A 27,699-nucleotide genomic window follows, 5' to 3' on the forward strand; every position below is an offset into this window, starting at 1 on the left:
CACATCTCCACCCCTAATCAATTCTTTTCCAGAGACAGGTCTTGCTACGTTGCCCAGACTGGCCTTGAACTCTGCTGCCTTTCCATGGAGAAAAGTTAACGTGTCTCGGCATATCTTAATGCATCTCTTGTGTGTTGGTTTTAGGAACAATAGAAATCAATCCATAATCGTGAGTGGGGAGTCAGGAGCTGGGAAGACTGTTTCTGCACGCTACGCCATGAGGTACTTTGCCACTGTCAGCAAATCCAGCAGCAACGCCCACGTGGAGGACAAAGTCCTGGCATCCAATCCCATTACTGAGGTGGGCAATGCACCACTGCAGGAGATGCTGAGGGTTGGCGGCTCGGGGTGGCCCTGTGCATGAACTGTGCTTGTCATGGAACTTCCTGCCTTTAAAGACCAAAGAAGCGAGTGTGGGGAGATCAGGGATACGAGTTCTGCGGTAAGACTGGAGGAGGTGAGGCAGAGTGGTGACTGCCAAAGTGTTCTCTACCTACAGCTTGGGAGGGAGGGACCCGGCGCGTGGCTTGGAAACCGAGTCTGTGGGCAGGATCTGAGCCAATGGAAGTTTATCTGCATGAAAAACGGCCAGGGCCCACCCACACTGGATGCCAGATATGGGGAGAAATCCACAGAGTCCGCTTAAAGGGCAAGGAATTTATTGGGGGATAAAAACTCACTACAGCATGGGGTCCTGGAAAGCTGAGCTATGGTCCATGCTGTTCTTCTGCCTGGTCCGTCTCAGCATCCAAAACCATGAAGGAGAGCCAGCTGCCTACGAGCATCCCAGGTCTTAAGGGTCCACGAGGCCACACCCCAGGGGCTGTACTTCAAGGTCATAAGCAGATGGAGCAGTCACCTCCTGCATCTCTAGGGGCGGTGCTTCAAGGTCATAGACAGGACAGCTACCCACTACAAGGGACCCCCCAGGCCAACTCTGCATACCTCAAAAAATGAGAAGAGGACTGTGGAGAAAGGGCCGAGAGTGCAGCCTGTGACCCCAGAGCATGCTCCCTGGTCTTCAAATCAGAACCTTCAGAGACCTCCACTGCCTGCTTTGTTTAGACCATTGTGGGGCAATATCCAACATAATGGAAATAAGTAAGACCCAGTCTTTAAGATCAGGACTCTGTGCTAACGGAAGCATGTTTTTAAACGGAATAACCACACAGACAGAGAGGGAACTGAGCAAGCCTTAAGTGCACAGTAGAGGCACAGGCTGGCACATGGGAACATAGATTACCCATCCAAGAGAGTAACAGGAAGGTGGTCCAGAGGAAGTGTCATGTGACCTGCCTAGTGAATGACTGTAGAGCTATTTAAGGTTTGTGTTCCCACCAGACTATAAACGCCATGAAAATGGGACCACGTGGGTTAGGATCACTCTTATTGACCAAACCTGTGACTTATAGTAGGTACACAGCAGATATAGGCCAACAGAAGCCATAATGATCTGGGCAAGAAGGGTAGTGTGTGTACACAAGAAAGGCCTCCCACCCGCCTGTAATCCTAGCACTTGGAAGACCGAGGCAGTAGGATGGTAAGTTTGAGGCCAGCCCGGTCATAATGAAAACTTGCTTTTAAGAAAAAGAGAGCTAGCCGGGCGGTGGTGGCGCACGCCTTTAATCCCAGCACTCGGGAGGCAGAGCCAGGTGGATCTCTATGAGTTCGAGGCCAGCCTGGACTACCAAGTGAGTCCCAGGAAAGGCGCAAAGCTACACAGAGAAACCCTGTCTCGAAAAACCAAAAAAAAAAAAAAAAAAAAAAAAAGAAAAAGAGAGCTGGGTGGTGGTGGCGCACGCCTTTAATCCCAGCACTCGGGAGGCAGAGCCAGGCGGATCTCTGTGAGTTCAAGGCCAGCCTGGGCTACCAAGTGAGTTCCAGGAAAGGCACAAAGCTACACAGAGAAATCCTGTCTCAAAAAAGAAAAAAGAAAAGAAAAAGAAAAAGAGAGAGAAAGGAAGAAGAGGAAGAGGAGGAGGAAGAAGATTAGGACGAAGTTTCCTTCATGTGCATGTACCTTACACATACACAAAATAATTTTTAAAAGAATCACGTGGATGTGGGGGGCACATGCAGTCCACAACTGCAAGATGCATTAGTTCTCGTATTACAAGGAGGGAAAGATGTGGAAAAGGAAGTCAACTTTTATGGCATTCTTTGGAAAGCAGAAACGGACCTCAGGGCCTTGAAGCCCAGAATCCATGTTCCTTCAGACTCAGGGGAGCCAGGCTGCCCTTCCCCAGGCTGGCCAGCCCCCCTGCTTGAGATAGGACTGTCCCTGATCAGCGCTCCAGTGATGCTCAATGCTGTGTTCTAGGCTGTTGGAAATGCCAAGACAACCAGAAATGACAATAGCAGTCGGTTTGGGAAATACACAGAAATCAGCTTTGACGAGAGAAATCAGATCCTTGGTGCCAATATGAGAACCTACCTCCTGGAGAAGTCCAGAGTGGTCTTTCAGGTAAGGACGAGTGTCAGGTCCCCTGTTGCCAGCGCTAAACGCGTGCATAGACTCATGAGACAACCCACAAGGTCCTGAACAATCAAGTTTGGCTGGCTGTCCTTTGCCCTTTGGGCTCTTTATTTGTTCCTTTGGTTTTTGAGACAAGGTTTCTCCATAGAGCCCTAGCTGTCCTGGATCTCACTCTGTAGACCAGGCTGGCCTCGAACTCATAGAGATTCCCCTGCTTCTGCCTCTCAAGTGTTGAGAATTAAAGAAGTGCGCCACCACTGCCAAGCTTGTTTTTTTGTTTTTTGGGTTTTTTGTTTTTTTTTTTTTAAGCAAAGATTGATACATAGATGCAATCTCGTGTGTTGAAGAATTAAGAATAAAGGTTACTGTTTTTTAATTGGGGAGAAAAGAAAAGTCTTCAGTTTAAAAATCAAGTGTATCTTTTTCGAACACATACACTGAAGCAAGCAGAGCGGCCAGCCTGGCTTTCCTGTGGGAGGATTAGAGCTGACGGGAGGGGATGGGGAGGGAGGGAGACTTTTCTGTGATTAAAAGGGAGAAACTCCTTAAACACACTGGCCAGAGCAACGGGAAGCCTTGAGCAGCCCAATGACATCTCAGAAGTTTCTGCTCATGAAAATCACACCATTCCTCTGCACGGGATATTATCATTTAATAAGGTTTTCTGGGCCTTCTGCTTGAAGATCATGTCCCACCCCCAGTTCTTACTCGGTGACAAGGATAGGCAGCTGTGAGCTGGCCAGAGGAAGCCGGGTCCATCCCCAGGGAATCAGCCATCCAGACTGGCATCTAGCGGCTGGCCTCAAGTTGAAACCCTGGCATTTCATTGGTTAAAGGGTTGGTGTAATCTGGACCTTTTCTTCCTTTTGCAGTCAGAAAATGAGCGGAACTACCACATCTTCTATCAGCTGTGTGCATGCGCACAGCAGTCAGAATTGAAACACCTGAAACTAGGTATGTGGCGGGGGTGGGGGGGTGCGGATGAAAGGGTTCTTTTCTGAAGGCCTTTAAATTTTTAGTTTATTATAACACAAATTAAAGAACTATTTTCTCTAAAAACATAGAATGGGCTTTAGAGCTGAAAGGAATGCATTGGGAAAATCAATTGGGCCAGCTGTGGCACGTACATTGATAGTCTTAACACTCAGAAAGCAGAGGCACAAGGATCACCACAAGTTCAAGGCTACCTAGGACTACAGAATATAATACTGTCAGGGGGAAAAAAGGAAAGAAAGAAAAGAGAAAGGACTAGGAATATATATATATTTTTTTTTCTTAATAATTTATTTTTATTTTATGTTCATTAGTGTTTTGCCTGCATGTATGTCTGTGTAAGGGTGTCAGAAGCCCTGAAACTTGAGTTACAGACAGGTGTGAGCTGCCATGTGGGTGCTGGGAATTGAACCCGGGTCCTCTGGAAGAGCAGCCAATATATCTCAGTCGAGTGCCCACCCAGCATGCATGCAGCCCCAGGTTCAGTTCCCTGCCCTGCAAATACCAGGCATGGTGTACATGCCTGTAATCCCAGGAGAGGTGGAAACAGGAGTGTTAGGAACGAAAACCAGAGCTTTCGCCCAGTCCTGCTTTTAAACCCCGCTCTGCTGTCAAATGTGGGACCGTAAGTGAGGCCTTCGATTTCCTGATTCTCAGATTGTAAAATGTTTGATAGTGCCCATTAAATATGAACTTACTTTCCTGCTCCTTCCTTCTCCCCACCCCCAGCTTTCTCCCTCTCTCGGACAGGATTTTATGATGTAGTCCGAGAGGCTAGCCTTGAACTTAGTTCTGGGAAGTAGAGGAAAGCCACCATGCCTGGCCTTTTCTAATTTCTGATGGCCATGTATGTCCAGACTTCTGAGCTGTGGGTGGAATTAATTGTCTTTTCTGCCCCAGGGAGCGCTGAAGAGTTCAACTACACGAGAATGGGAGGTAGCACTGTCATTGAAGGTGTAAATGACAGGGATGACATGCTGGAGACGCGAAAGACCTTCACACTACTGGGTAAGCGACATCATGCCAACCAAGGAAGTGCACACACCCGGGGCATGTAAGAACATGGCTGGGGAGCTGGAGAGCTGGCTCAGTGCTTAAGAGCACTGGCTGTTCTTCCAGAGGACCGAGGTTTGATGCCCAGCACCCAGGTGGCAGCTCACAGCCACTTCTAACTCCGGTTCCAGAGAATCAGAGTTGTCTCCTGAACTCCGAGGGCACGGCCAACACTCGTACACATAAAATAAGTCAAATTTTAAGATAAAGAACATGATCAGGGGACACTGACCTGGCTCTCTCCAGCGCCAGCCCTGCACACAATCCTAGAGTCATAGACACGGTTCCCAGCATTATACAGAGAAGCAAAGACCATTGATCTGCCACCTACTAGGGCTGCTAATGGCCAGGGCCACCACTGTCGTGTGTGAGGTGTCAAATGCCGCAGCCAGTGACAGGGATGGAATCTGCTGTTTCCAATGAGCTTGCTACTCAAGGCTGTTGCCTGCTGGTTGCTCTTTCCTCGCATTGCCTGGGCACCGCCATGTTAGACACACAGAGATAGATGGTTGCCCCCGTTCCTGCCATCTGCCGCCCTTCCCTTCCCTCCCTGCCATGAACCGGCCACTGTGACCCTTGGTCTCTGTCAACAAGTCCACACCTCAGGCTCCAGGGACGAGACCTGGCACGCTCATTCCCTGGCGTCTGATATTGGGGTGACTTTGTCTCGGGAAACCTCGTGACCTACCGAGGTTTAAAATTCGTCCACATTCAGTGCTGGTGAGGCTGCATGTTTTGTCTCTGAAAGGCCTGGTGGCCAAGAGATTCGCCTAAAGACCACAGCATGCCAGCGGGGGACTCCAGGCTCTGCGGTTCCTTTCCTTTTCTCGGTCATTTATGTGTCACTTGTCAAATCAACCACCTGCAGGTTCTCCAGGCTCACCTGTCCTTCAGCTCCCAGACTCCTGAACTGAAATCCTCTATGTGTTTATGGGCTGGTATCTTTCATCTTGGGAACAGCGAAGGTTTTTTTTGTTTTGTTTTTTAATTTTGTTTATTCTTTGTGCCGTTCATATCATGCATCTTGATCCCATCCCTCTCCCTGTCCGTTTGTATCTGCCCTCTGCCCCTTCCACCCCCGCCCCCAAATAAAACAAAATAAAATTTAAGAAAATAGAAAAAGAGAGAAAAGAAAAGAAAAATCTCATCGTAGAAGCTGTAGTGTGACACAGTGGGTCACACAGTAAACCCTTTAGTCCACACATCTTTACTTGCGAGTGTTCACTGCCAAGAGTCATTGGTCTGGTTCGAGGCCTCTGGTTTCTGCTACACCATCCATGCTGGGTCCTCGCTGGGGCTCCTCCTGGATATCCTGTTGCTGTCCTGTGTCATGGAGATTCTGTAGCTTTGGGTCTGCAGGACCGGCCCCTTCACTGCTCCAGCAGATCCTAGATGGGATGGATGTTGGGGTGAGTCAACTCATAGCCCTGGTTCTGGGCCTGGGTAGCAAAGCAGGGAAGATTTGCAGGGTCTTGGGATCCTTTAGGAATCGGACCTTGATGATCCAGCACTCCAAGGTTCCCTCCACAGAAAGCTTAGGTGGCATCAGCTGCCCTTCTCTGGCACTCAGGGCCTATGTTTTGCTGGGTAGCAGGGATGGTGCTGGCCTCCATTCTGCTCTCCCTCCAGCATGGACCACGGAACGTGGACAGTGATGGGAGGGCCCTAGCATCTCTTCATGCTCACAGATTGCCACAATCACGCATGGCTGCATCCCGATCAGCACAGCCCACTTCACGGCTGGCAGCTAGACACATGGTCCTCCTAGCAGCTGGCTTGGTTTATTTTCGGCACCAGAAAACGGGCCAATTCCCTCTCTGTGTATGCCACATGTATCAGTCAAGATCCCAGGGGTATTATATGGCAACGTCAAGACAGGACCAGAGAGGGAGAGTTTATGAAAGAACCAACACAGAGAATGTGACTGAGGTCCAGAGAAGCTTCCACAGACAGCAGGGACCCAGGAAGAGTGGCAGAACTGTTCTTTGCTTCTGCCTGTTCAGACTCATTGTTGTTCTGTGAGCCTGAGAGGAGACTTAGGTAAACTCAGTGCCAGGCCAGGAACAGAGACCTCTGTCTGGGAGGCCACACTGCTCCAAAGAGCCAGGGAGGACATGCTCAGAGCTTCCTTCTCTGGCTCTGCCTTCTGCTCATCCTTCTTTCCTCTCATTCTGCTCTTCCTATTGGTCCTCCTCCTCTTCCTCCTCTTCCTGCCCCTTCTCCTCCTCCTTGATCTCCTTCCAAAGCTCTCCACTGAGCAGACCCAGCCAGAGACCCAAGGACACAAGAGCCCATTGCCTTGGTCCACAGTGGTTTGTCTGTGGGGCCTGGGGGCAAATGATGGAATCTTTGCATCATTTCATCTTAAGAAGGATTCTGGGAGCTCATGAGCAAAGAGAAAGGAAAATCTTTAAAATGAAGTGTAGAAACTACACCAGAGCCTAGACTCCTTGGAACCTGACTTAAAATAGCTGCTTAGATCGTTGTTTTTGTTTTCATTGTTGTTGTTGTTTTGCTCTGGGGTTTGTTGTTTTTCTTTGAGATGGGGTCTTAGGTAACCTAGTCTGGCCTCAAACTTGCTGTGTAGGATGGTCTTGAACTTCTAACCCTCCCGCCCCCACCTCCTGAATTACAGGAATATTCTACTACACCTGGCCTGTGGGATGCTGGGAATCAAGTCCAGGGCCCCCTCCCTGTGTGCCAGGCAATCACTCTACCAACTAAGCTATACCCTTAGCCTGAGAGATACATTGAACTCGCCAGCAGCCCAGGAGAGGGGAGGCCGCACTGCAGCATTCTTTGTAAGGGAGGAACTGGGAACAGCTTGTCACTAAGCCCGCCTCACACCCCATCCCATGACAAGTCCACCTCACACCCCATCCCATGACAAGTCCACCTCACACCCCTGCCCCGTGACAAGCCCACCTCACACCCCTGCCCCTTGACAAGTCTACTTCACACCACATCCCATGACAAGTCCACCTCACACCCCTGCCCCATGACAAGCCCACTTCACACCCCTGCCCCATGACAAGCCCACTTCACACCCCTGTCCCAGTCCTGGCACTGGAACTGGAGAGTCTTGGAAGAATCCAGGTGCTGTATTGCAAAGCACAGAAGAATAGCAGTGCCCTGACTCGGAGAACGTTTGCTTTCAGGTTTCAAGGAAGATTTCCAGATGGATGTTTTCAAGGTCCTCGCTGCCATCCTACATCTGGGTAATGTGCAGGTCACCACCATGGGCAACGAGAGGTCTTCAGTCAGTGTAAGAGCCATGTTCGCTTTGCTCTTCCTGGGTGCGAAGGTCAGGGGTACAGCTCATGGCTCACTGGCCTTCATGGACCAGCACCAGCCATGGTTGGCCATGCTAGGCAGACTGGTTTAGCAGGAACGAGGAAGAAAGCTTACTCGGTTGTCACAGTGCGTGTGTGTGTGTGTGTGTGTGTGTGTGTGTGTGTGTGTGTGTGTGCACACGCTATATGTTCTTTTATTCGACAACTATCCATGGAGCCTGCCGTGTGCCAGGGGTTGTTGTAAGCTCTGTGAAGCAACATCAAACCAAAGAAGCCCTGACCTTGCAGGAGGTGTGATGTGCAGAGAGTAAGGAAGCCTACCATAGGCTGAGGGTAGGTAGCCAGTTTCCCTCCTCACAGCTCTGCCGTTCTCCTGGTGACCAGGTGACCAGGATGTACTTCTCCCCGTCCCCCACCTCTCACACTCTCTGCCCCTCCCACCAGTGTCCAGACCTCACAGAGTTTGCCAGTCCTCAGATGACTCGGATATTGGGAGAGCTGTCTATAATGTCGTTACGACTCCCTCAAAGAAGCTGGCCTCTGACCTTTTCCTCTCAAACTCCCACAGAGTAAACATGGTTCCCACCCCACAGACACGGTCACACTGAGCTCTGTCGTACCAGGTGTGCCATGGAGGCGGTATCTTGGAGAAGGAAGAATTCTAAGACTTTTTTAAAAAAGATTTACTTTTATTTTATGTGCATGAGTGTTTTGCTTGCATGTATGTCTGTGTACGCTTTGCATGCCCGGTGCCCCGGGAGACCAGTAAGGGTGTCAGATCCCCTGGAACTGGAGTTACAGACAGTTACGAGTTGCCGTGTGGGTGCTGGGGCTCAGACCTGGATTCTCGGGAAGAGCAACCAGTGCTCTTAACCGCTGTGCCTTTTCTCAAGCCCCAGTTGAGACTTTAGAAAAGGTGAAGCTTATAATGATTGGTCCTGGCTTTGGTACAACGTACAACTCGTTTATCTCAGGAGCTTAGAACACCAGACAAGCTGAGCTTGGGTGAAGCTCCCCTCTGAAGTCAGCAGGCTGCCGCCTCTGCGCATCTCCTGCCCAGCATCTCCTGCCCAGCCGCCCCTCTGATGAAGCTTTTTACTGCAAGGCTTTGGTCCCTTCTTAGACAAGGGCTCTGCCAACCCCTTCCCCAGAGAGGAGGTCAGGCTAGGCCAGAAGGAAGTATTGAGTATTGGTGTGGTAGCTGTCGAAAGGGTATGTGTGTGTGTGTGGGGGGGGGGGGGGGAGCAGGGAGGAGATGGCAGGACCGTTTGGGGTTTAGATTTCTTTTTTTTCCTCCACTCTCTGGGCATTTAAAGGGCACTCACGGTGTGAGATTCTGCCTGCCTTGGGAGGAAGGTTGTCGTTCAGTCACATGGACTCACACTCCCTGGCCAAGTGACAAGAGCCGGAGGCAGTGCATGCTGGCTAAAGGCAAATACCATCCCCTGACGCCCGCTGCAGGCCAGTAGGGTATCTCTCATGTCCAGACTCAAGAGAAAAAAGTCGTTTTGTGTGTCAGGAGAGTCTCCCACCAGCCCTGAGGCTGGGGACTCCCACCAAGTCCGTCTGGTGGCAATACCTAGGCATCTTTCAGGGACGATCACTTAGGGGCCACATTAGGTGGGGTAGGGTTGGTACACAATCCTTTGCTGACCAGAGTGTGGCTGAAGAATGGAGGGGCCAGCATGGATATCTCACACGCCTTCTCCTCTCTTGCACAGGGGCCTTGGCTGGATGGGGCAGTATTAACTATGGGTGGCTGGGTGGTTCTGACGGGGTTTGTGTTTGTCTCTTGAAGGAGGATGACAGGCACCTGATGGTGTTCTGTGAGCTCTTGGGCCTGGAGACGAGCAAAGTGGCGCAGTGGCTGTGCAATAGAAAAATTGTGACCGCCTCGGAGACGGTGGTCAAGCCCATGACCAGGCCTCAGGCCATCAATGCCAGGGATGCACTGGCCAAAAAGATCTACGCTCACCTGTTCGACTTCATTGTAGAGAGAATCAACCAGGCACTGGACTTCTCAGGCAAGCAGCACACTTTTATTGGTGTTTTGGACATTTATGGGTAAGATTCTCTTCTGTGTGCCCGCCTTTCTTCATTGAAATGTCAAATGCCCTGTTATTTTTTAGGTTGCTTCTTTCCACTTGTTTTGTGTGATTTGAAGATGTTTTTTTTTTTTCTTCTGTGTTTCACGTAGAGATGTTAAGTACAACTCTTGGGTCATAGTGTCCTTTCTGTAGAGAGTTAAATAAATGACGAACAAGGGCTAGGTAGGGCGCTTTCTCAGCGGGTAAAGCCCTTGCTATAGGAACATGCATTCGGATCCCAACACCCACATAAAAGGCCAGGCTCAGCAGAGCACGGGGAAGGCAGAGGAAGGCCGGCCTAGCTCAACATATGGGTTCTGCATTCAGCTAAAGACCCTGTCTCAAAAAAATAGGTTGCGAGCCACAGAGGGAGATACCTAACATCAGCCTACGTCCTCCATGTGTGCACACAGATGAGCACATACATACACATACATGAGCACACATATACAATAAATGCTAACGTGATGATGGCCAGCAAACCTCACTGGGTAAACCGTTCCTGTGGTAAGTGGTTTCTCAGTCCTCCTGGAAGCACCCCCACTTTAGAGATGTAACAACCAAGGTTTGGGAAATTAAGCTCTTCACAGCTGGTCCTGTGGCAGGAGGCTGTGGTCTCTCCTTCCATCCCCTGCAGCCCTGTGAGCTGCAGAGTCCTGTAATCCCTTCCCGTTCCCCAGGGAAATGCCAGTTAGGGTAGGGTAGCATAGCATCCTCCCAGTCTGCCTGGCCTGCCGCCTCCTGCCCTCCCACACCGACATTCCTGTCCTCTCCTGGGTGATCAGGGCTCTGGTTCACCCCACCCCTCCTTCAATTGCTCCACCCCTCCTTCATACAACACGACGCTTGGGCCACCTTGGAGTGGTTTCATCCCTCTCCCTGCCCCGTCCTGCTGCGGAGGGACCCCAAGGAGCTTTCTGGCTGTTAGCAACTGGCCTCTCACGTCCCAGTTTCTGCCAGTCTCCAGGACCACACCTGGCTTCTCGGGGGAACACGGAAGACTGGGTCCGTGAAAGGCATCGTGGTTTCCACCAGCTGGGGTCTTCCCCACACAGAGGGAAGGGCCTGGGCCTTCACACGCCTGCCGCTGCCCACAGAGAGAAAGAGCAGAGGGCAGAGGGATGCGGGGCAGCACTTTGTCCTTGAAATTTCACCCAGGTAGAAAGCCCGCAGCTGTTCCTACACCTGTTCCAGGTAAAATGAGATATTCAAGGGAGTGGCTATTTAATGTAGGTCTTTAGTGACGACTCATGGCTCACAATGAAAACATACCAATAGTTTGAAAGTGCTGACACATTACTGGGATAGGCTAGTAAATTATTTACCCTACCTTAGCCCAAGAAACAATTTGAGTAACCAGTGAAAAAAATTGAAAAAAAAAATTAGCAGCCTGGTTTAAAATTCTTACATTGAGGTGGGAAGTGATTGTTGTATTTTCTTGAACTTGCCTTTAAAAATAACAGACTTTTTACTTGAGGAGTATATTTCTTCATATTTTTAAAGATGTATGTTATTTTTATAATTTGTGTGTGTGTGTGTGTGTGTGTGTGTGTGTGTGTGTGTGTGTGTGTGTGTGTAGGTTTGTGCATGTGTGAGTGCTGATGCCCATTGGGACCAGAAGAGGGCGTCAGATCCCCTGGCGTGGAGTTACAGGCAGTTGTGAGCCACCCGACATGGGCCCCAGGGACTGAGCTCTGTCCCCTGCAAGAACAGTGCAGTCTTAACTGCAGAGCCATCTCCCTGGCCCCTTATTTTATACTTTTACCTAACAAATAAGTATTTGCCAGGTACTGTGTGATAAAAGGTCCTTGACCTCTGCGACTTCATTTTACTGGTGAAGGAGGCAGGGTGCCTCTTGTGAGAAGAATAAAGGGTGTGTGTGTGTGTGTGTGTGTGTGTGTGTGTGTATGTGTCTGTCTGTCTGTCTGTGTCTGTGTGTATGTATCTGTGTGTGTTTGTCTATGTGTGTATGTGTGTATATGTATATGTGTGTGCGTCTGTCTATGTGTGTGTGTATGTATCTGTGTGTTTGTCTATGTGTGTATATGTGTATGTGTGTGTCTGTCTATATGTGTGTCTATGTGTGTGTGTGTGTGTGTATGTGTGTGTCTGTGTGTAGCGTAAGTAGGGGTAAAGACAGGAAGAAAAATGGGTGAGTAGCAGGATAGAAGAGGGGTTCAGATCCACAGAGTTCCAGAAAAGAACTGTAAAGAAGAATTTGGATTTTGCAGCTAAGTGGCCTATTACATGATAAGAGTATCCGCAGATTGAAAAACTTGTTAGAGTCCATTAAAATTTCTACACTAAACTCTTCTACAGCGGTTATAAAAATGGTGCATGGATTCATGGCTCCCCTCTAAGTGGCAGGTTTGTGCCAAGGGTGACTCCTTCTCCAGTCTCTGGCCTCTGTGTTCATCCGGGTCCTAACATATCCTGTGGCTCCTGAGGGAACTGAGCTCAGCTTAACCGGAATGGCAATGGCTGGCGGGAAAGCTAACACCCTTGAACATAGCTAAAACTACAGCTGGGAGCTTTGAGGTTCAAAGTGAAGGATGATTTCTGATGCCCTGGCCTGCCCTGTGTTTATGTTCTTTGGACCAGGGTTGGAAGTGTCTGGGTCTGAGGTTAGACCTCTGGGCTAAGCTCTCCAGCACTCCAGCTACACAGTTTTTAGAGCTCTGAGGACCTCTCCTGCAGGACTGTCGGGAAAGTCATTTGGAAGAAGTCCCTGAGGCACTTTGAGTCTTAGGTCCTGGTCCCGATGCAAGCCATTGTCACAGACTTCAGCCCACAGTGCCCCAAAAGTATCATCATCTGACACTCTGCCCTGTTATGGGAAGCCATGCTCTAGGCCCTGGCCTGAGGTGCCTCCAGGTCTAAGCCAGACTCCACTTCAGGCGCTCTAAAAATGATGCAAAAAGCTGGTACAGTCAGCTTTCAGTCTCCCTGGACCGTCCAGGAACCTCTGGTGGGGTTGGCAGTGACCCCAGAGGACCAGAGCCATGGGGGGAAAGCCTTGAGCAGGGGGAAGAGGGTGGAGGACGGGGACTCAAGCGGCCTTTGGGGCACCATTTGCTGCCTCTGTTGCCGCCTCTGGAACGCTGACCCTCATGTGTAACAATGAAGTCACACTCATCCTCCACCTGAGGCAGAGTTAGAGCAAAGAGAGGTGGGGTGTACAATGGCAGGCATGGCTTCAGGCTTCCTCCCAGCAGGGCGCTCACCTGGCCAGGCAAAGGACTTAGTGTTCACCATAGCAAAGCACACACTGCTGCGTCCTCTTGAGAATCAGCTCTTGGGAAACCCTGGCCTGGCTCCATCCGTGGCCACAGCTGGCAAGAGCTAAGTGAGGCTGTTCTTAAGACAATCCTGTTTGTCACAGGACCCAAGGGGTTCACTGCTGTGCAATAATAACCAGCCAATCCCCCATTGCTGTCTCCTGCCGGGCTGCTCCAGGCTCTGGAGTTTACAACTCCCTGGTAACCCTGGAGACCGCTATTAAAGCCTGAAAACAAGGCGGGGATGTGTGTGTGGCTTCCTGCTGGGCTGAGGTGTGAAGTGACCTCGGAGTTTTGTTCCAGGAACTCTGAAAGCCAGCCTTGGGAAAGCAGAATTGGCCTGCGTGTCCCCTCCATGGGCAGGGAGAAGGGAGAGATGTGTCTCCGGGTCTCCGATGCAAAGCTCAGGCGTCACTGCCAGCCAGGCTCAGTTTACTTACTCTCGGGTATTTCCCTTTCTGCAGAGCAAGGCCAGTAATGCTGACACCCGTGTTCCCCGGATTAACCGATACATCCCATGTGTCAGGCCTACCGTAATGCCTGGCTTAGGGAAGGTGAATCATGTACAGTCAGATTCCTTCCAGGGAACAAGCAGGGTGGGGAAGGGCAGTTTGTCAGCTGACTCTGACTGCCAGTTTAGCAGGGACCAGTCACTTTGAAGTGGTTTAAACTTGCCGACAGCATAGCAAGCCTCTTAAGCTATGGAATCGTTAAAAAAAAAAAAAAAAACTGCTAAGCTATAATGAACGTCTGGGTCCTGTGCTTGCTTTCATTTTAATTTGTTCCACTGTGTTTCAGTTTTGAGACCTTTGATGTCAACAGCTTTGAACAGTTCTGCATCAATTATGCTAACGAAAAGCTGCAGCAGCAGTTTAACCTGGTAGGTGACGTGTTGTCTTGGGGGTGGGGGTGGGGGGTGGAGGCAGGCGCGGTCCTGATCCCTGACTCAAGGCTGCATGCATCCCTGGAGAGATAGATAGAGCTGTACAGGGAGTTCCTGTGCCACCCAGTGGTTGTTTCTTGAAACTGCAGCCCCATCTTCGGCTTCTTTTTTGAGCCAACTTAGGACCTTTTTCCTCCCCATCTGTAACCTGTTTCCTTCATCCTCTGGGAGGAGCCTGAACCAGGTCCCAGGGAAGCCTCCTTGACACCCTGAACTCTAATATAGGTTTTGCCCACTGACTACATAGCCAGTATGCTCTGTGGTTGCCCTGCCCTGGCTGAGCTGCTCCAGGCTGAGGAGGCTGGTTCTGTTCCCAGAGAGCAGCCCACAGCCACAGCAAAAAAGACTCAGGGAGCTGTGTTGGTGGTGGCCCAGGGTGGCCCAGGCCTGACACACCAGGAGTAGAGAATCCACTCAGGCTGGTGTTGGGGTGACAGCCAGGCCCACGGGAGAAGCTTGGTGGCCTTATCTCTGGGAAGGGCGGGCCAGTCTTCCAGGGTCAGACCTCCATCTGCATCTTTCAGGCTTGGTCCTGCCCTTCATATATACTCTCTTTGATGTTATTTAATTTCCGATTTATCTCTGGGATCCCCAGCACGTCTTTAAACTTGAGCAAGAAGAATACATGAAGGAAGACATCCCTTGGACTCTGATAGACTTCTATGACAATCAACCTGTTATTGACCTGATTGAAGCAAAAATGGGCATTTTGGAGTTGCTGGACGAAGAATGCTTGGTAACGTTCAAAACAACCAGCTTCACACAAACACCGCAGAGTAAAGTCGGGATAGCTTACCCATTTGGTTGGCTATTAACTCTGAGATACTAATGTGGACCTGGCACCCTGGTCCCTTAGCACACTTTTGCCCTTGAGTATGAATGAAAAAACACGTGAGGAGATGTCACTCCTAGGCGTGGTGGAGAGAAGGTTTATTGTAGATGTGAGGGAGAGAACAGCCAGAGGCTTCTGGAAGGGTCCAGACTGAATTGGGTCGTGGGAGGAAGAGTGGGGAGGGGGGCAAGAGGGGAAAAGAAGAGAGAGTCGGGCAAGAAAGGAGCCAAGGACCAAAAGGCTTAGAGGCCAAGACCACGTGACCAGCATGGCTGAGTTATATAGAGAAGAGCAGGGGGGGGGGGCGGGGGGGGGGGCTGGAGAGGGGGAGGGTATGCCAGCCAGGATGACGCTGTAACAGATGCTAGTGAGTAGAGACTGAGGGAGACTGCTGAGCAGAGTCCACACTGATACGGTAAATAGACACCTCCGTTAGCCGTCTGCCCTGAGTCTGAGACCTCACAGGGTCTCATGCACAATCCCCAGGGTCACATCCAGCAGTCAGGTGTCTCTGAGGCCAGCATGTAGTGGGGTGTCCGGGCACACAGTGAAGGGCTCCACCCTGTGTTAACTGCTAACCCATGACATAGTTTCCTTCTTCCTGGTTCTTGTGAGTCACCAGGAGAGGGAGTGAACAGTCAACACCATCGATTCCAGAGAGTCTCTAGGAGTTGTCTTGTTATTTTTGTCCGTTGGGAGGAGCAACCGGAAGGAGATCCAGCCAGCAGTGTGCCTGCCCCAAGAACAGATAACCCCCAGGACAGCGTGAATGGGCTTCGGACAGTAACTTCTGACACTGGAGCAGCCATTCCCCCCCCCTGCAAAGACTTATTTGCTTAAAAATAATGATACAATATGTCAGGTCCAAAAGAAAGAGCTAACAGCGGTGCCTGCCTATTAGCAAGCGGCATTCGGGCCTCCAGGCTCTCAGCTCCTCTCATCCTGTCCTCTGGCCTAAACCTCTCCAGCTGGGGGGGGGGGGGCTGCCCTTCCCCCAGCTTCTCCTTCCCTTATTACCCTGCCAGCTCTCATGGCCCCCTCTCCCTTAGGCCTCCTTTGGCTTCCTTCCCCCCCCCCACCCCCCCCCCCACCCCCCCCCCCCCCCCCCCCCCGCTCCTCTCATGGCCAGGTTCCGTCTGCTGGCTGTGTTCAGTCCACTACTTTCTCCCCGCTGCTCTGGACTCTTCCAGCTGCCTCTGGCTGTTCTCTCCCTCAGAGCTACAATAAAAAACCTTCCCCTCAACTGTGCCTTGGATCCATCGTGTCTGCATTTCTGTACTGCTTCTGGGTGGCTCCTTCCTGGAATTCTTGGTTCCACGGTTCTTCCTGATCGTTTCCCAAGTACCATCTGTGCACCAGCTGTGGCAGGCATCCAGCTGGTGTTCTGGAGTGTTCTAGAGGCAAGAGTGTAGAGGACAAGGTAGACTCTAAGTTTTTGTAAATACTGAAGTCTCTCCTAAGGTGGCCTAGATGTCATTGAGACTCCATGGGGTATAGAATTCACTCTGTTTGGGTTGAATTTAACCAGTAGGGTTTAAATGCCAGCATTAAAAACAGGGTTTCCAGGAGCTTAGCTGGATCTTGGTTCTGGGAGGCAGAAAAGCATATATATATATATATATATATATATATATATATATATATATGTGTGTGTGTGTGTGTGTGTGTGTGTATGTATATATATGTATGTATGTATATATATGTATGTGTATATATATATATATATATATATATATATATATATATATATATTCATTCCCTGGGATGGGGTAGGGAAGACACACACCTGGTTCTGTCCTTCCCATCACTCAGAGTCGAGTCAGGCTCCCTCTCTCCTTGAACTGTGAGGCTTCTGTGAGAAGAAGAATAAAATGCTGCCTATTCTGTGTTACACACGCCTTTATTCCTAAGTCATGACATGACCATTTCCCTTCTAAAGGGACACCGGCATAGCCATTTAAATACTGTAGCAAATATTCCATGTATTACCACAATTATTACCTGTCCATAATAAAAGGTAGCTAGCTGTCTATAAAGTTTAAGGTCAGATGAACGCTCAGAGGGAGAAGCGCCTCTGACTTGGAGGGGCTCCCTGAGGGAGCGGACGGCCTTGGTACCCCAAAGTCAGCCTCTTCCCCCCTCCAGTAATCTATCACCTTGTGTCCTCACGTGAGTTGTTCTCTGCCTCCTCCTCCAGTTGCCTCATGGAACCGATGAAAACTGGCTTCAGAAGCTGTACAACAATTTTGTCAACAAGAACGCTCTATTCGAAAAGCCTAGAATGTCCAACACATCCTTTGTCATCCAGCACTTCGCTGACAAGGTACAGTGAAGAGCAATGCTCCCTATCCAGGATGGGGTGTCTCTGCTGGGGTTGGGTTCAAGCCCCACTGAGGGGGACTGGGGAGAGAAGGCAGTGAAGTGCTCGCCCTATGAGCCTGAGGACCCCAGTTCAATCCCCAGAACCCTGTTTTGTTTTGTTTTGTTCAAATGCAGGCGTGGTGCCGCATAGCTGCAATCCCATCAACCCTAGGGAATTAGGGACCGATGGATCCCCTGGGGCTCAGAGGCATCTGGAGAAGTCCAGAGCAGGGAGCGAAAGAAGCAGACTGGACAAGGGGCCAGAGCTAACTTCCGGAGAAGGGAGAAGAGCAGGAGAAAGGAGTGGAGAAAGCAATAGAGTAGCAAGAGAACGGGAAGAGTGAGAGCAAGAGAAGAGATAGTAGAGAACAGCTCGGGGAGGGAAGCCTGGGGGGCGGGGCTGGGAATATAGCTCAGGGGCATGTAAAGGAAGAGGTGAGCTTGTAGCTGATGCTGTGGGCCCTGGCTTCTCTCTGCACAGGTGGAGTACCAGTGTGAAGGGTTCCTGGAGAAGAACAGAGACACTGTCTATGACATGCTGGTTGAAACCCTCAGAGCAAGCAAGGTTGGCAGGGCCCCCCACCCCCACCCCGAGGCACAGGCTGCGGCTCATTGTGCAGCAGACAACACAGGAAGTGGGGGCTGGAGAGAGAGAGGAGCCCCTGGGTAACAGCGGCTCACAGCAGCTCTTTTCATTGCATTCTTTTTCACGGCTGAATAGGATTCCAGTGTGTGCACATACCACATTGTGTTTGTCTTAGAGCTGGAGGTAAAGTACATTGTAGTATCTAAAAGCTTTGTAAACTGTATACATGAGGTGGGACAGGCAGGTGACAGAGAAGGAGGACCGCTAATCACGGCTGGTTGAGAAAGCACAGTTCACATTTGGCTCCTTCATTCACACAAAGGATTATGGGTAAGGCCCTATCCTCACTTCTGGGGACACCACAGTGAACATGACAGACGAACAAGTCTTTCCAGGGGCACCCACATTCTAGAGGAAGCCATGTCCCTCAACACACAAACAAGCAGTGTGAGAGGTACCCACAGCACTCCAGGAAACAGAAACAAAGGAGCTGGGGAGATGTCAGTCAGTACAAGGGCTGACCACAAGCCTGAGGGCTTAAGTTCAATCCTCAGCACCGATGTCAGACGGCAAATAGCCACTGTAGCGCTGTGCACCTGTCACCATGGCGCTGTGCTCCTGTAGCCCCAGCCCTGGGGAGGCAGGCAGGCAGGCAGAGCTCTGGGGCTGGCTGACCAGCCAGAGTAGCCAAGTTGGTAAGATCCAGGTTCAGTGAGAAATCTTGTCCCAAAATATAAGGCAAAGAATGACTAGAGAACATACCCAGCATCAACACACACACACACACACACACACACACACACACACACACACACCAAAAGAAAGAAAAAAGATCAAACCAAGTGTGGGGATGGCTGCAGAAAGTGTGACCTGGGACACTAGGTCCTAGACCCCACTGCTCTGTGTGATGAACACTAGCTCCACCTGAATGACTCGTGGCTCAAACATTTCCTTATAACACTTTGAGAAGACGGTATCTCATAGATAGGCCTTCATCTTATAATAATTTGACCTATATTTATTTCCTTCTTCTAGAAGATCCAATCCACTGCTTAAAAAAATGCTCAAGTCTTTTGACAGGTTCCTAAACGAGGCCAGGCCATTGCACCAATGATCATAACCAAATGCCCCTTGGAGACAACCACTCTCTTCCAAGTGGCTCACGAAAGAGCGAGCATTCAGTGTTGAGATGGACTGCGTCTTGTGATAGAGTTAGTTGACTTGTTCATTATTTACTCAGTCCCAAGCTTCCCTCAGGTCCTATCCAGAAGATACAGAAGCAGCAGGAGGTCAGTCTCCTGAGCTGACAGGTGGGAACTCCAGACGCAGTCCCTGCCCAGAGGCACAGGAGGATGCCAGGGTCCACTTTAAAAGAAGAAATGATGACAGAAGACAGACACTTGACACAGCTGATGGACAGCAGAATACGGATGCCTCAAAAGAGGAGCAAATAAAGATAAGAGAACAGAGGCAGGACGAAGGCCAGCCTGGGCTGTATATTAATAACAAGGTCTAGGATAGCCTGGGCTACATAGTGAGACCCTGCCTCAAAAACGAACGGGTCTGAGGAGGTAGCTCAGTAAGTGCTCACCATACAATAATGAGAACCTGAGACGGATCCAGAACCCATGTAAAAAAAAAAAAGTCAGGGACAGCGCTACACACACGTCCATAACCCCAGCAGGTGGGGAGGTGGGAACGCATTTTCTGGTCTTCCTGTTTTCTGATTTGCGTAAGCCCCAAACCTAAGGTTCCATATGCATGTCTATCATGTGTGCATGCACCTTCAAACACACAAACACACACAATAATACACAAAACACATCCACATATAAACACTGAGGTAGGGGTGTGGGTTCAGCACTGTGAGTAGGGAGGGCGTGGCTGGAAGACACTGTCACAGCCTTGATTCTGGAGCAGGGCTTGGATCTGTAGGGGAAGTTAGTGGGCTGAGAAAAGTCTAGCTGAGCCAACGGGCTCGGTAGGGGTAGTAGATGTCTCTTCTGCCTGATGGAGCAGTGCATACATGTAAACACCTGCACATCTGTCCTTTCTCCCAGTCCCAGGAAGGAAGCCATGGCTGTCACCATCAAGAAGGCTCTGCCTATTCAATGGAGCTCTGGCCGTAGAGGTGGCTGGGGCTATCACTCTGGGGCCTCTCATTAGGATGGCTGTTGTGATTGTGAATTTGGTCTGTGCTGGGGAGGACTGTCGGTCAACGCTTGGGGACATTTAAACCTTCTCTGTTCCTTCCAGTTTCATCTCTGCGCCACCTTTTTTCAAGAAAACCCTGTTCCGTCTTCTCCCTTTGGGGCAATGATCACAGTTAAATCTGCAAAGCAGGTCATCAAACCAAACAGCAAGCACTTCCGGACCACAGTAGGCAGCAAGGTACAGGGGAGCAGGGTGGGAGGTGGTCACCGGTAGGGCCGGGCTCTGGGGAGCCAGACACCTGTGGGACCCACAGTCCAGGCCTGGCTGCAGACGACAGGCCTCTTCCAGCCCTTCTGTTACACTCCCAACTCCAGTTCAGCACATCCCAGCCCCCTCCCCATCTGTGCGTAGTCAAATAGTTCATTAGTCCTCTGCTGCAGGGGAGCTTGTCAGGGTGTAGGGGTGTGGTGGGGGGAGGGGTACACAGGTACTCACAGAGGCCAGGAAAGGGTGTTGGATCCCCTGGAGCTAGAGTTACAAAGGCATCTGTGAACCACCTACTGTGGGTGCTGCTAACAAAACTCGGGTCTTCCTGTAGAGCCCTGCCCTAAAATTACCTCTTCTTACTGATCAGTTTTATTTGCCTTGATCTAAGCATCAGATCATAGCAGAGCGGCCTCTGACCTCTGGCCCTGCTTCCTAGTTCCGCAGCTCCCTGTACTTGCTCATGGAAACTCTCAATGCCACCACACCCCACTACGTCAGGTGCATCAAGCCCAATGACGGGAAGCTGCCCTTCGAGTAAGTATTCCTGTCGAGGATGCCCTGCCAAGGCTCCATCCTACCATGACCAGTGGTAGCTCAAGGGAGAAAGAATTCCTTTGAGCTAAGGCTTCCTGAGGGGGACTCTGGAGGGGGACGAAGGCCTGGCAGCAGGCAGCCAGAGCAAGAAGCTGAGACCTCATGTCTCCCTTCACATGCAGGAAGCAGAGAAAGTGAATTGGAGATGGGCCAAGGCTATAAACTCTCAAAGCCTGCCTCCACCCCTGTGCTTCCTCCTGCAAGGTTCCAGCTTGGAGAGATCCCATGACCTTCCCAAACAGGCTCCACCCTGATCTGAGCCTGGGGGAGGCTTTTCGCATTCAAATGACCAGGATTTTGGAGTTTGCTGAGATTCTTCATGAACCTTACCCTGTTTCTGAGTTCTGTGATGATTGAAACTGTGTTGCCTTTAATGAGTTAGCGGAACTTCGCTGGTTAAACCACCTCAACTCCAGGGCTAAGCAAAGGAGCTGAGTTTGAAATGATTGTCTCCAAGTGAGTTAGACACCCGGGACCCAAGCCCCTCTGCCTGTACAGGGGGCATGCGTGCATAGGAAGGAGGGTGGCTGAGGGTCAGAAGCACCCTGATATGTAGCATGAGACATCAGATGTTCTCCGGGGCCCTGGGGTAAAAGCCCCTAGCCAAGAATGTAAATCATGATGTCCTTTTTAGCCCACTGGCTGTCATTGGAGGTATTAAGTGTGTCTGTGGGCTACCAACAGTGTTAGACCTGTGCCCTCAGCCTCTGTAAGATGTTTGGTCAATGGCATTCCTCCATTAGATGGGCACTGGAATGTAACTACCTGTGCATCTCTTTTTACCTGGAAGTTCAGTCCAGGTGTCTCCCCCACAAGGTGGCCTTTTCCCCTTCACCTCCCTCAGTCAGAGCTCGTTCCCACACCCACCTACACCCCCAGCTTCTAGACTGTTTCACGGAGAGGCTGTTCCAGAACATTCTGTAGATGTTCCTGCAGATCTGCAGTGTGCCTGGCACTCTGTGTATGTGCTGAGGGTGAAGGGACAACAGGGTTGGATCCTGCTGTCCAGGACCCTCAAGTCCAAGCCTCCCTGCTGCTGCACATGTTCTGGGACATTCAGTAGCTATGAGGCCTGACTGAACACATTGTAAAACTGCTTCAAGGTTTGACTCCAAACGAATTGTCCAGCAGCTGCGAGCCTGTGGCGTTTTAGAAACCATCCGCATCAGTGCCCAGAGCTACCCTTCCAGGTAGGTTGTTGTGAGCGAGAACACAGTGAAGTCTCCAAAGGGGACCACGTCATTGGTAGAAAGTTTACTGGTGTGTGTGTGTGTGTGTGTGTGTGTGTGTGTGTGTGTGTGTGTGTGTGTGTGTAGAACAGGACCGGGTGGGGTGGGGGGAAGCCTTGTCAGTTTTATGGGGGCAGGTAGAGGAAAGATACAGGGGAGATGGGAGATGGGGTGTGGGTCCAGCCTGGGGGCTAGGGTGTGGACTTTGACCTGTTGTGGACTTGTTCGGGTTAAACAGGAACTGGATGCCCTTTGCCAGAGGTGGTTGGCTGTCGGAACAGATTAGGAAAGCAAAGGCTTTTTCCTGACAAACAGAAACTTGCTTCACAAGATTTCTGAGGAAGGCTGTTTAGGTTTTTGTTTACTCAATAGTAGTCCTTCTGTTTATCCAATCAGAGTCCAGCCTGCTGCCATCTAAATGGCATCCTAAGGCACTGCCATTTTGGGGGCAGGGGTTCACTTTGGACCTAATCGTTGTCCTCATTCAAGTGTTTGCTGAGAATGGAGGGTACTGTGGCAATATTTTTTAAACATGCTTTGCATTTTGTAAGATGCGTTATCCTAGAGGGAGGCCGGGGGAGAAATACCCACCTTTCATCACTGTGACAAAATACCACGGTTGTTCTGGCTCATGGTTTCGAAGGTTTTGGCCCGTGGCCATTTGGCTTTGTTGTTTCCGGGCACAGCCTCATGCCAAGGGGCACATGTGGACCACAGTGGCTCACTTCGCTGTAGGCAGGAGGCAGATAGAGGGACAAGAAGGGGTCGGGGACAAAGCCAGACCCACAGTGAACTACATCCTCCAAATCAGCCCCATGTCCTTCGTGGTTCCCGACCCCTCCAATGGACTCCATCCATGGATTAATCCATGAATTAGGCCAGAACTCTCAGGATCCAATCCCTTTCAAGAGCCTCACCCCCGAACACTGCAGTGAGGACCTAGCCTTCCACATCTAAGCCTTTAGGAAACATGTAATGTCTGAACTGTGACAGAGGTGCTGTGGGTATCTCAGAAGCACCCCAGGCCCCCGTCTCAGGTGCTGGTGATGGTCCCAGCTGCCTTGTCAGGACAGGACAGGAGCTGATCAAGGACAGAGGGACAGAGGGTTGGTTGAATCGGTTCCCATAGAAGGTGCACATGCTGGGTGCTTCGGGCACTGACACAGGGGGAGGACACCAGAGCAGACTCTACCACCTCCCCCATTGTGTGTGTGGGGGGACACAGGTGACTGCATGGAGAGCCTCCCCCCTGACACACTCCCCCAGGTCTCTCTGACGTTGCAGGTGGACATACCTCGAGTTCTACAGCCGCTATGGCATCCTCATGACCCAGCAGGAGCTGTCCCTCAGCGATAAGAAGGAGGTGTGCAAGGCGGCTTTGCACAGATTCATCCAGGTTGGTCTCGCCTGCTGGGGTCCCGGGCTCTTTCCAGCAGGTGACTCTCAAACCTGTCCCTTCACATGCTAGTGAGTCAGCAGCAGCCATGCTCACTCAACAGCGGGCATCGCTGGATTCCACTGCCATCTCCCTCACCCCCTGCCTCATTCTCCCTAGTTCCAATACCATCCTCCATGGACCTGGGTCTTAAGACATGGCCAGATGAGGTGGTAACCAAGCCTAGTGGTCACGTCACTCAGCACGGATTGAGGTTATTGCTGAGGGGATGAGTTAGGGTGGAAAGAGATGGCAAGCTATGACGGCCAGGAAATGGGACAGGGACATTAAGATGGCAAGTCATGATGGCCAGGAAATGGGACAGGGACATTAAGATGGCAAGTCATGATGGCCAGGAAATGGGATAGAGATGTGAACCCAAAACCAAGACAGAAAACAATATGCACCTTGAAGTAGAAGTTTCTAGATTGTGATTCTGGGTTTTCTGTCTTGTGCCTAGGTAATAGCAATGGTGTAAAAATCTTTCGACTCTCTCAGGGTCAAAAAGGCCCTATTTCTAAGTTATCTCTTTCTTCTCCTCCAGGATTCTAACCAGTACCAGTTTGGTAGAACCAAGATTTTCTTCAGAGCAGGACAGGTGGCTTATTTAGAGAAACTCCGCTTGGATAAACTGAGGCAGGGTTGTATTGTGATTCAAAAGCATGTGCGGGGCTGGCTGCAGAGAAGGAAGTTCCTCCGAGAGAGACAAGCTGCCCTGACAATCCAGCAGTACTTCCGGGGTCAGCAAACAGTGAGGTAAGTGGGTCATACTGATCATGTCCCGGGTCAACAGAGGGGTATGCTGGATCCATGGAGAACAGCTAGATCATACGGCTTTCTAGCTGATAGACCCAGAAGGAGGGGCAGCTAAGGACAAGATCTTTCTCTTGCTCCTTGGACAAAGGTGTGAGTGGGGGGGTCCCCACCAATGAACATGAGCCTGGATATGAAAAGGGCCTGTCCCGTGTGCCAGCTCTTCCCAGGCAGGATGACTGTTCTTTTTCATATCATCTAATATAGCGATTATTTCATAATTGTTTTACTTATATTTCTTGGCCTTTCACAAATCCACCTCCTCCATGGGCTTATACATTCTGAAGGTTCTGCATTCACCTCCAGACCTTTAGGTTGATGTTAAACTTTCCTGTACCGAACCAGATAATAACTCTTGGAGGCTTCAACAGTTCGTGATCTTTGGTGCAGCTTCTGCTGCTGTAGCCTGAATGCAGACACATTCATCTGTTTTCTTTTGCTGTAAGGGAGGGCCTGAGGCTTGACACTTTATAAAGAAAAGGTTTCTTCAGCTCACAGTGTGGGAGTATGAATTGTTTTGGCCTCTGATAATGGCCTCCATTGCTGTGATACAGTTCCCACAGAAGAAGTAGCCAGAAACAGCCGTGTGGGAAAGGGGCCAGGTTCATGGAACTCCCTCTCTGTATATAAACTCACTCGCATTAAGTGTGGTGCTGTGTCCCTGGAATCCCGGCACTCAGGAGGCGGAGTCAGGAGAACGCTGAGGGTCTGAGGCCAAGTGAGGCGATGATGAGTACTAGACCAGTCAAGAGTTCGTGGCAATGCCCCTGTCTCCAAATAAATAAGTAAACAAGGGCTCAAGAGATGGGACTCGCTGCAAAGTATAGCAGCTAAGTTTGTGTCCAAGCACCCCATGGTAACAGCTGGGCTTGTCCACACATGGATCCATGAAGACAGAATTGCTGGGGCTCGCCGGCCACCAACCCGGCTCCAGGTTCAACAAGTAGACCTTGTCTATAGCAGAAAGTGAGCATGAATGTGACATTCTCCTCTGGCTTCCATGTGCACGTGGGCACGTACCTGTGCACGTGGCATCACACTCACACATACACACAAAAATAAAGTAAATTTTAAAATAAAAAATAATAAGGATAAAAACCTCCCCTTAGCTCTGACTCATATTTAGCCATTCAGAGGCCACGTCTTCAGTGACCCACCTTCCACCAGGCTACCCCTTATATCACAACTAGGGCCAGGTGTCCAGCATATGAACTCTGCGGGGACTCACAGAAGAAGGCCAGCTCCGGCTACATCAGCTGCTGTTGGTAGTGTGTATAGAGCAGTCACAAGTGTGTTCAACGGAGGCTGGATGGTCTCCGCAGAGTTGACCCTTAGATCATAGTCTGCCAGCTCCAGATCCGCAACTTCCAACCCATCTCTCCACGAATGGATGAATGAGCAAATGGGGTTCCAGGGCAGGGTCATCCTCACAGCCTGGACGGACGTGTGCTGTGTACCGGTATATGGGTGTGCCTGTGGATTAGCTGGCTCATGTGGGAGATCTCACTGGCTGCTCCGTGCCAGAGTGACCCACACTGAGATCAGGTTATGCGCAGATAGGCCCGAAGTTGCATCTGAATGAACCACTAAATGGTAGAGAAGTAATTACCTGAGAACTCCCCTCACTGAAAGATGCTGCCCATAGTTTTGGTTCACGGTGAAGGCTGAGACTCTGGCCACCCACTCACAATGCCATCTCTTCACCCAAGGAAGGCCATCACTGCCACCGCTTTGAAGGAGGCCTGGGCAGCCATCATCCTCCAGAAACACTGCCGAGGGTACCTGGTCCGCAACCTGTACCAGCTGATCCGTGTGGCCACCATCACCATCCAGGCCCACACCAGGGGCTTCCTGGCCAGGAGGCAGTACCGGAAGGTATGGAGTGGACTCAGGCTGCTGTTCCTCACTGTGCCTTCCTCAGTGCAGGGGTTCTGGTGAGAGAGGCGTCCTCACTGCCCTGAGGGTTGCCTGAGGCGTTGCTTCAGAAGTCTGGGATGAAGGGCTCCGTGGGTCAATGGTGGGAGACTCCTGTTCTGCACTGTGGGAATGCTCCTGGGCTGGCTCTCCTGGTGATGAAGGACCCGGAGAGAGAGAGAGAGAGACAAGAGGTCTGGCTGACATTTCACGAAGCTCCGTCTCCAGTTGCTGCAGGAGCACAAGGCCGTGATCCTTCAGAAGTACGCGAGGGCATGGCTGGCCCGGCGCAGATTCCAGAACATCCGCAGATTTGTGCTCAACATTCAGCTGACTTACAGGGTCCAGCGTTTGCAGAAGAAGCTGGAGGACCAGGTAGGGGTGTGTGTGTGTGTGTGTGTGTGTGTGTGTGTGTGTGTGTGTGTGTGTGTGTGTGTGTGTTTATGCATGTTCGTATGTGTAAATGTACGCGTGTGTGTTTACGTGTGTTCACTGTGTAAATGTACATGTGAGTGTGCATGTCTGATCACTCTCTGCCTTATTCTTTTTGAAGTAAGGACTGTCAGTCAAACCCAGAGCCCACCCATGTGGCTCGTGGCGTCTACTAGCCAATTTCCTTTGGGAATCCCCTGTTTGTACCATCCAAGGCTGGAATTACAAGCAGGCCACCGTGACTATCTGGCATTTTGTGGGTCCTGGGAACCCAAACTCTAGCACTCTGGCTCCGGAGGCAAGCATTTTAACCTGGAGCCACCTCCCCAGGCCTCTGCCACCTGCCTTTACCTGCCTTCTGTGAGTCCGTCCTGACCCATTGAGTGCGCCAGCTGTGTTGCCCAGGGCCCACCCAGTGGCCTCCAGAGATCCCCAGTTCCCTCTTTAGAAGTCCTTTTTTCAAATAGTCATCTCCCAGGCCCATGGAGGAGGGTCCAGCATATGACTTTTGAGGTAAACACAATTCAACCTCTAGTATTAGAGTTGTTGCAGAGTCCCAGGTAGCGGATGGGACCCACGTGACGAGAGTCACTGGCTCAGAGAGATTCCACCTCACTCAGCTCCGTGGGAAGATGCTAATAAACGTCACTTGTGGTCAGTGTGACTGTGGTCCGCGTGGAAGCGTGAGGCATGAAGGCAGCAGCTGCTTCGCTCTGAGCAAACCTCTGAGTCTTTCTCTAGAGCAGAGAGAACCACGGACTGGTGGAGAAGCTGACCAGCCTGGCCGCACTGCGGGCTGGCGACCTGGAGAAGGTTCAGAAGCTGGAAGCCGAGCTGGAAAAGGCAGCCACCCACCGACTCAGCTACGAAGAGAAGGGCAGGCGATACAGGGACACGGTGAAGGAGGTCAGAAGTGTACACCAGGGGGAGTCCACATGGGGGAGTCCACATGGGGGAAT

The 27,699-nt window shown here is 50.8% G+C and overlaps 1 protein-coding gene across 5 annotated transcripts in view; it reads left to right on the top strand.

Moving 5' to 3' along the window:
• The window catches only part of Myo5c (myosin VC), a 72,948-nt gene that overhangs the window by 15,726 nt on the left and 29,523 nt on the right, over nucleotides 1-27,699 (top strand). For all 5 annotated transcript variants that reach the window (XR_013052823.1, XR_013052824.1, XM_076576697.1 and 2 more), the window contains 18 exons: nucleotides 145-301; nucleotides 2,321-2,464; nucleotides 3,349-3,430; nucleotides 4,370-4,477; nucleotides 7,681-7,787; nucleotides 9,614-9,879; nucleotides 13,979-14,060; nucleotides 14,719-14,859; nucleotides 17,153-17,278; nucleotides 17,798-17,881; nucleotides 20,159-20,293; nucleotides 20,760-20,857; nucleotides 22,021-22,107; nucleotides 23,431-23,542; nucleotides 24,126-24,337; nucleotides 26,104-26,269; nucleotides 26,537-26,683; nucleotides 27,482-27,646. Coding sequence is in view for 3 of the 5 variants with exons in the window: in XM_076576697.1 (XP_076432812.1) it covers nucleotides 145-301; nucleotides 2,321-2,464; nucleotides 3,349-3,430; nucleotides 4,370-4,477; nucleotides 7,681-7,787; nucleotides 9,614-9,879; nucleotides 13,979-14,060; nucleotides 14,719-14,859; nucleotides 17,153-17,278; nucleotides 17,798-17,881; nucleotides 20,159-20,293; nucleotides 20,760-20,857; nucleotides 22,021-22,107; nucleotides 23,431-23,542; nucleotides 24,126-24,337; nucleotides 26,104-26,269; nucleotides 26,537-26,683; nucleotides 27,482-27,646 (2,419 nt within the window). In the remaining 2 variants the exon portion in view is untranslated. The remainder of the gene's footprint in view (nucleotides 1-144; nucleotides 302-2,320; nucleotides 2,465-3,348; nucleotides 3,431-4,369; nucleotides 4,478-7,680; nucleotides 7,788-9,613; nucleotides 9,880-13,978; nucleotides 14,061-14,718; nucleotides 14,860-17,152; nucleotides 17,279-17,797; nucleotides 17,882-20,158; nucleotides 20,294-20,759; nucleotides 20,858-22,020; nucleotides 22,108-23,430; nucleotides 23,543-24,125; nucleotides 24,338-26,103; nucleotides 26,270-26,536; nucleotides 26,684-27,481; nucleotides 27,647-27,699) is intronic.

This window comes from Peromyscus maniculatus, chromosome 7 (assembly GCF_049852395.1).
Source record: "Peromyscus maniculatus bairdii isolate BWxNUB_F1_BW_parent chromosome 7, HU_Pman_BW_mat_3.1, whole genome shotgun sequence".
NCBI classification, from domain to species: domain Eukaryota; kingdom Metazoa; phylum Chordata; class Mammalia; order Rodentia; family Cricetidae; genus Peromyscus; species Peromyscus maniculatus.